Source organism: Helobdella robusta (assembly GCF_000326865.2).
Source record: "Helobdella robusta unplaced genomic scaffold HELROscaffold_56, whole genome shotgun sequence".
Classification (NCBI taxonomy): Eukaryota; Metazoa; Annelida; class Clitellata; order Rhynchobdellida; family Glossiphoniidae; genus Helobdella; species Helobdella robusta.
In genome coordinates, this window is record NW_008705301.1 from 757,764 (window position 1) to 765,906 (window position 8,143).

At 31.5% G+C, this 8,143-nt stretch overlaps 2 protein-coding genes across 2 annotated transcripts in view; both read left to right on the forward strand.

Annotated features, from left to right (window-relative positions):
* Nucleotides 1-3,267, forward strand: part of HELRODRAFT_102735 (hypothetical protein) — a 5,184-nt gene extending 1,917 nt beyond the window's left edge. The window contains exons 6-16 of the mRNA XM_009028557.1: nucleotides 1-59; nucleotides 223-284; nucleotides 551-663; nucleotides 956-1,074; nucleotides 1,432-1,529; nucleotides 1,747-1,817; nucleotides 1,915-1,984; nucleotides 2,343-2,398; nucleotides 2,645-2,746; nucleotides 2,891-3,104; nucleotides 3,141-3,267. Of these exons, the coding sequence (XP_009026805.1) occupies nucleotides 1-59; nucleotides 223-284; nucleotides 551-663; nucleotides 956-1,074; nucleotides 1,432-1,529; nucleotides 1,747-1,817; nucleotides 1,915-1,984; nucleotides 2,343-2,398; nucleotides 2,645-2,746; nucleotides 2,891-2,910 (770 nt within the window). The 3' untranslated portion in view covers nucleotides 2,911-3,104; nucleotides 3,141-3,267. The remainder of the gene's footprint in view (nucleotides 60-222; nucleotides 285-550; nucleotides 664-955; nucleotides 1,075-1,431; nucleotides 1,530-1,746; nucleotides 1,818-1,914; nucleotides 1,985-2,342; nucleotides 2,399-2,644; nucleotides 2,747-2,890; nucleotides 3,105-3,140) is intronic.
* A 1,108-nt stretch (nucleotides 3,268-4,375) lies between these two features.
* Nucleotides 4,376-6,951, forward strand: HELRODRAFT_186006 (hypothetical protein). Its single transcript, XM_009028558.1, has 6 exons — nucleotides 4,376-4,547; nucleotides 4,816-5,095; nucleotides 5,445-5,708; nucleotides 5,958-6,035; nucleotides 6,260-6,341; nucleotides 6,532-6,951. The coding sequence occupies exons 1-6, from the start codon at nucleotides 4,510-4,512 to the stop codon at nucleotides 6,708-6,710; spliced, it is 921 nt and encodes a 306-aa protein (XP_009026806.1). The 5' UTR covers nucleotides 4,376-4,509; the 3' UTR covers nucleotides 6,711-6,951.
* The last annotated feature ends 1,192 nt before the right edge of the window (nucleotides 6,952-8,143 follow it).

Below are 8,143 nucleotides of genomic sequence, written 5' to 3' on the forward strand. Positions count from 1 at the left end.
CGCGTGCACTCCCGTCGAACGCCAGGAGTGCAATCGTCGATTATCTCACTCTTGTTAAGGTCAGATGCACTTTGCTGTTGTTTACTGGTTTGTTTGTTTGTTTGTTGGGTGAGTAAAAAATGAGGGAATGAGTGAGTGAGTTATTGATTTGTCTGTTCATTTATTCTTCTGTTCATTCATTCATTCATTCATTCATTCGTTCATTCATTCATTCATTGGCAGGGTGGTGAAAACCAGGTTAAAAAAGTTAATTTGTCAAGCCTATCACTACATCCACACATCCAGTAACTATTTCTCACTTCTTTTTTTGTTCATTCATTCATTCATTCATTTGTTCATTCATTTATCTATTTATTGATTCATTGATTCATTCATTCATTCATTCATTCATTCATTCATTCATTCATTCGGTTAATGTATCACAGTTCATCATCATCATCAGTGGTAGCCTAGAATCGTCTGTCATCATCATCATCATCGCCACCATCATAACCGTTACTATCATCGTCATCACTATTATCACTACTATCATCATCACCACCACCACCAGAGAATCATTATCAATACTCAACGATCGATTTTTCGAAGACTACGCCATCTGTAAGCAGAACTTCCTGAATGACGACTCCAAGATGCTGAAGATGATGAAGATGCTACCAGATGATATCCTTGATGATGATGGCCATGATGATGATGATGATGATGATATTGATAATGACGATGATGGTGATGGTAGTGATGGTGATGTGGATATAGAATTTATTCAGTTTGGTTTTACTTTTAATAGATATTGTTACTCTCTTAACTTCAATCAATCAATGAAACAACTGACCAACCAACCAACTGACCTGCCAATCAAACCAACCAATCAAACCAACCTACCAACCAACCAACCGACCGACCGACCGACCGACCAGTCGACTAATAAACTGACCAATCACAAAACAACAAACACATCTCCAAACAATGATCAAAAAGTTTCTCGACCAGCAAGACCCAAGTAAATTGAACTCTAAAAATAGATGGGAGGCCCTCAAAATACACGCTGACAAGAAGAGAAGCCAATTGATTGACGTTGGTTTTGTCTGATTGGTTGGTTGATCGGTTGTTTGATTGGTCCGTTAATTGATCGGTTTGTTGATTGGCTGATTGATTGATTGACTGATTCATTTCAGTCCAATCATATTCAATCATTTTACATTCAGTTTCTCAGCCAATCAAAGTTCTTCATTTAAAAATGGCTCAACTATTTTGCCAGTCAGACAAATTTTTTAATTTGATCCAATAAAATTCATTGATTTCATAAAAAATTCACCCAATCAATTCGTTTGTTTTAACTGGACCAATCGAATTCGTCTGTTTTAAACTGGACCAATCAAATTCGTTTGTTTTGAATTGATGACCTAATCGTATTCATCTATTTCAAATCAGCTATCCAATGAGAAGAAGCCACCAAAAGATATCAGAGAACAACTGAGAAAGCACAGCCATCTAGTTGAAGAAATTAAACTTCAATACTGTTACCCTAGGTTGATTGGTTGATTGAATGAATGAATGAATGAATGAATGAATGAATGAAAGAGCGACCAAATACTTGATTGAATGAACAAACGGATGAATGAATGAACAAATGAATGAATGATTAAACGAATGAATGAATGAAAGAGCGACCAACAACTTGATTGAATGAACAAACGGATGAATGAAGGAATGAATGAATGAATGATTAAACGGATGAATGAACAGATTGGATGCCAACGTCACGAAAGGAGTAAACCATTTATTGAAGAGTCCATTCTGCATTCATCCCAAAACCGGTTCGTCTCTCTATCGTTACGATAATAATAATAATATTAATAACAACAACAACAACAATAATGTTATTATTATTGTTATTATTATTATTTTTGTTAGGGCGAGTGTGTGTTCCATTTTGTGCTGAAGAAGTCTGGCAGTTCAATCCATTTACTGTTCCAACAATCACGTTTGTTGTTGTTATTATCATTATTATTTAATTATTATTATTATCATTATTATTATTATCATTATTATCATTATTATTTAATTATTATTATCACAATTAATACATTTGAAATATCCATTTGAAACATTTGAAACATTTGTCTCTCATTAATTTATTATGAACTGATGATTTTATGCAGCAGTTTCGTCGTCATATAGTGTTTACTGTGATAGAAATGCAAATTGAATGAACCATTTAGGACTAACCTTCTTCTAACTTCTCTATTATTATTATTATTTAATTATTATTATCATAATTATTATTATTTATTATTATTTAATTATTATTGGTAAATAAATAATTTTTTTTCGCTTTCCAGGCAGTTATGTAATGAACTGGATAACCTTGACGTGACTGATGCGAAGAAAAAAAAAGGTGTGTGTGTGCGTGCGTGTGTGCGTGCGCGTGTTTGTGTATGCGTGAAGAATTGTGGATTTGTGATGGCGAATTGTGATGATTTGTAGTCTAGTAAGGTACGTGATAGATTGGATTTACATCGCGATTGAATCCAGTTACTGCGGTAGCTGTGCCAGGCGTTATACCGCTAGACTATCACGCCGCCCGATATGATTCATCATGGATGAGTAATGAATTATGAGGAATTGTGAATTGTGATTTCAGACTTCCCGCTGTGCAAAAGTTTGAATGACGCCGTTGAGGTTTTCAAAAAGTTTGTTGAAGATTTGGAAAAGTCATTCTTAAAAAAGAGGAAAGAACAAAATGGTAGATTCTGGAGCTTTCTAGAATTTTCTAATTTCGATTTTTTAAAATTTATTCTTTAAAATATTTGTATAATATTAATTAATTAATTTAAATATTTTTATACAATTTTATTTATTATGAATTTTTTTTAAATTTCCAATTCAGATATGACCCTACAGTTTTGAGCTCAACAACGAAATTCATTTTTTGTCTCCGTAAAACAAAGATAAAATAACTATAGTTTCTGTATCTATGTTTCTCTCGGTAACATAGATACAGAAGTAACAGTTCTCATATCTATTGTCTGTATTTAACTAGCATGAAAAGACAGAATCTAGTACCATATTTTTTTGGTTTTCAGGCTCTCTTAGTAAAGTTAAGTAAAGTTGTTTAAGTAGTGCTTCAAAGTTACGCTTGAAATTTTGGTGACTATCAATTGTTGGTAATTGTAGTTAATTGACTGGTTAATTGATTACTTAATTAACTGGCCACTTAATTACTTATCTAATTGATTGTTTAGTCACATTACCAAAAATTTCGAATTAGTTGTTTGGTGTTTTAGTTTAATTAATTGTGATGATTAGGTGTTTTTTTTTGAGTTTTGAATCTAAAGTTACCAGCACGTATGTCGGTAATAAATCATTTATTTCTATTTGTATCTGTAAAGTATTATATAGTGTTATATACGGTTATATAGGTTTATATACAGTTATGTCATGCTATAGTTCCATTTCAGTCGGCATTGAGCAATTTCTCCACCCTTCACGGCAAGGTTGTAGTAACGTTTGGATACCTGCAGTACCATTTGTGAGTTCAGAGGGCCCTGCTGCCTTTCCATTATTCATAGCTTTCAGAGCTAGAAGTTCTTACTTTCATCTACATTGAATAAAAAAACTTTTGCCTTTCCTTGACGATCCTCTTCTCCTTGTTACTTCTTTAGTTTTATCTAGGATTGATTATTGGGACTCGCTCTACTACGGTCTTCCTAGAACCTATCCTTTAAGTAAAGCTTTTAACTTTGCTGCTCGTCTGCTTAAACGTGACCCTTTCTTTTCTCATATATCTCCATATCTTGTTTTCTTGCACTGGCTACATATGAGATATAGAATAATTTTTTAAATTTGCACACATTTATAAGTCTCAATCTAAATTATTTCTTTAGTACTTATCAGATATATTAATTGAACCTAATCCATCTTGTCGTCTTCTCACTTCTTAACTCGTGTTAAACACTCCTTTGCTAAATCTGCGTTTGCTTTATTTTGGTCCTTTTCTCTGGAACTCCCTACCACCTTCCTTGACTAATTCTTTATCGCTTACGAAGTTCAGAGTGGATCTCAAGACCCATCTGTTTGCAAAATTCATTGAGGAGCGCTGTTGCGGAAATGGCGCTTTATAAACTAGTTGATTGATTGAATTTAAATTGATCATTTTAATTAGCTATATTACATATATTTAGATTACTTAGTAATATAATATTTATAATTTAGTTAAGGGTGGTCTCCACAAGTATTTAGTTACTTTTTGATCTGAAATTTCGTTCAAATAAACTTGTATAAAAAGTGTATAGCATCAATTGTCTAATAAGTACTTTTATCCGTAGATTAATCATACCCACAATAATTTTTTAAAAGTGAACCCTGATTGATGTTGACATTTGAATTTAAAACTTCGCTAAGCTACGCGTTTTCGAGTTTAAATAATTTAATTTGTTTCTAATTTGTTATAACCTTTAATTTAATTAATTAAGTACTTTAATTTGAAGAATTAAAAAATTTATAATAATGTTTGGCGTCGTTTTTAATGGACGTCTTATAACATGGTGAGATTGGATGGAATCTTATTTTTAATTTAATTTTTCATTTAAAAAAATTGTTTTCATTTAATTAAACTTAAAAAATTAAATAAGTATTTATTTCATTATTTTGTTTCACTGTTAGTGTTAGATGGTTTCTTAGTTACATTACTCACCTACATTATAACAGATTTAAGATTATGTAGTAAAAATTTCATCTTACATTTTTTTCTTCCATTTCAATGTAATTTAAGTAGCTAAAATTTAAAATATTAAATACAATTTGTTTTTATAGCCAAAGATTCATAAAACCACTAAAAGCAAATTTCATAAAAGTGGCCACAAAAGCAACAGCATCAACACTGTCCTCAGATGAAGTAGCAACATTTGACCGGCTATCAAAAAATTGGTGGGACGATGTTAGTGGCCCGGTTAAACTTTTACACTCGATGAACGAATTACGTGTTCCACTAATTAGGGATGGTCTAACTAAACACCCCACTGCACCTGTCCATAAACCTTTGACTGGGTTAAAGATACTGGATATTGGCTGTGGAGCTGGCATATTAAGTGAGGTCGACCTCATTTTATTAGGTCATATCATACTATATATCATACCATATCATATCATATATCATCATATATCACACCATATCATATCATATATCATACCATATATCATATCAGATATCATACCATGTCATAGCATATATCATCATATATCACACCATATCATATCATATATCATACCATATATCATATCAGATATCATACCATATCATAGCATATCATATATCATCAAATAGTAATAATACTGCTAATAAAAATATAGTTATAAGATAACAGTATAATATAAATTATTGTTTTAAGAAAAATTTATCAAAAATATTTTATACAAAAAATTTTATTTTCATTTCTTTGTAGCCATTGGCTAGATTAGGGGCTGAAGTCTTAGGCATCGATGCCTCTGATGAAAACATCCAACTGGCCGACTACCGAGCTAATCTCGATGAACGATTAAAAAAAAACTTAAGGTATAAGAAGTGTCTGGTTGAAGAATTAGGAATTGGAAAGGAGGACAGGGAGATGGCAGAAGACTTTGAATTTGATGGAGTGCTTATGTCAGAGATCGTTGAACACGTGAAGAACGTTGAGATGTTTGTTCGTTCTTCTTGTTCTTTTGTCAAGGTTTTTTTTAGGCAGATTATTTTTATTGTTTTTATTTTCATATTTCATGTTAACTAATAATTTAATTAGATGTTGTTGCGTGGTAACATGTCCACTGCTGTGTTTAAAAATTTATTTTTATTTTTAGTAGTAGTTGTAGTAGTAGTAGTTGTAGTAGTAATAGTTGTAGTTGTAATTGTAGTAGTAGTAGTATTAGTATAATTAATACTATAATTAATAATTATAATAATTATAGTAATAATAAAATAGCCAGGTGGCTCGATGTTCATCACAACTATAAATAGAACAAAGCTGAGCTATCTATCAGCCATCGTTGCAGCTGAGAAAGTTGGAAAATTATTATTAATTATAATTAATAATAATCCTAATATAATTATTTTTAGGTTATTATCCAATTAATTTATTTCATTACTCCTATATTTAAATGTGGTATTATTCTTACATTACTTTATTATCATTAGCCAGAATTATACTTAATTATTATTGGTCATAATTATTCCACTACTTCAATTATAATTATTTATAATTAATTATGGTTAATGTCTTCTCAGATGTTGAAGATAGTTCCGAGTGGTGTGCACGACTGGGACAAGTTTGTCACTCCAGATGAACTGATGGACATTCTGAAGAGAAGTAAATAATAATAATAATATAATAATAATAAAGCACACACACACACGCACACACACACGTACATACACACACGCACACACACACACACACATGGTATGTAAACATGAGTTAATATCATTTTATTCGTATCTAATGTGAATTCATTCATCTCTGGTGGTACCATTCTATCTACATTTGCTATCACTGGCAGATAATTTCCAGATTCGTCTACTCCACGGCATGTGTTTGAACCCGGCGACGGAGCGCTGGAGCTGGTGCAACAACACTCTTACCAACTATGCCATGCACGCTGTTAAGATGGCTGAGAACGGCGGTATTCGTTTGGAGGGAAGTAATGACGAGAAAAATTCGGGTATCAGCGGTGCTTGAATGGTACTGGCTTGGCTTAAGTTGTGGTTTTGTTGTATTTTGAGGTGTTTCTAAGACAAACGATGACAATTGTTTCGATTTTTGTTTGTTATTATGCTATTTTATGTTATATATTTATTATTTGGTTTATTATTTTAGTTATTATTATTATTAAATAATCATAATAGGGTCTGTAAATGGTTTTTTATGGAACAGTCATTTTTTTTCTTTGAAAATTTGAAAATAAATTCATGAAATCGTATTTTGTTGTTCGTTGAGTTTATGTTTCATTCAATCATTCCATTCATTCGTTCATTCATTCATTCATTCATTCATTCATTCATTCATTCATTCATTCACCATCCATTCATTCATATATTCATTCAATCATTCATACATACAAACACACACACACACATATACACACACACACACTTACATACTCACGGTTAAAAATACTGAGAAAGTATATTCGCACACTTATTTAACTGCTTCTTCATCTTAGTGTGTGAATTCTTCGACTATGATTAATAAAAATAAATAATATTAATAAAAAGAAGAATCATAATTTGTAATGATACTTTTAACGATCTATTTGATATCTCTATTGTAGTTACAAAAGATTGTGATTTTTATTCTTCTAACTAATTTGCATTAATGGTTTCGACAATTAAAGAAATATTTTTTTAAATTATACTTGTAGTAGTGGTAGTAGCATCAGTAGTAGTGGTAGCAGCAGCATTAGTGGTAGTAGCAGCAGCAGTAGTAGTGGTAGTAGCAGCAGCAGTAGTTAGAGTAGTTGTATTTTTACTATTAGGTGATTGTGAGCGTGCTTTTTAGCTGCCTAAGTTTACAAAATTACTTTTATTACTTTAATTTTAAAAGTTGCAATATATTATTTATTATTATTGTTTTTATTATTATTGTTGTTGTTGTTTTCGCAGTATGACTCATAAACAATCTTTTTCTATTATTATTATTATTGTTAAGAAAAACTTATAATTAGCACAATGATGAATGAGGAGCTAAGCATTGTTCTGGTGTTTGTAACCGTACTGAAAGAAAAGATGATGAAGAAGATGACGATGATGATGATGGGGAAGATGAAGAAGAAGATGACGATGATGGTGATGGGGAAGATGAAGATGACGACGATGATGAAAAAGGTGAAAATGACGATGATGATGAAGATAAAAATGATGATGATGATGGGTCTTATAAAGCTTTGTAGGTCTGGGCCTACTTACATGTCCCTCGTTCACCCAATTACGCATCAAAGATGATACTACTACTAATACTACTACTACTACTACCACCACCACTACTACTACTACCACCACCACCACTACTACTACTACTACTACTACCCTACTACTACTAATACTTCTACTACTGCAAATATTATTATTATTTTTATTATTATTATTAATATTATTTATTACTACTGTTAATAT

What these genes read in the sequence shown, in the direction of transcription:
- HELRODRAFT_186006 (XM_009028558.1), top strand. Translation starts at nt 4,510, where the DNA reads ATGTTTGGCGTCGTTTTTAATGGACGTCTTATAACATG. An exon ending in GAGCTGGCATATTAAGTGAG is followed by an intron (nt 5,096 to 5,444) that starts GTCGACCTCATT and finishes ATTTCTTTGTAG; the next exon opens with CCATTGGCTAGATTAGGGGC. An exon ending in CTTCTTGTTCTTTTGTCAAG is followed by an intron (nt 5,709 to 5,957) that starts GTTTTTTTTAGG and finishes ATAATAAAATAG; the next exon opens with CCAGGTGGCTCGATGTTCAT.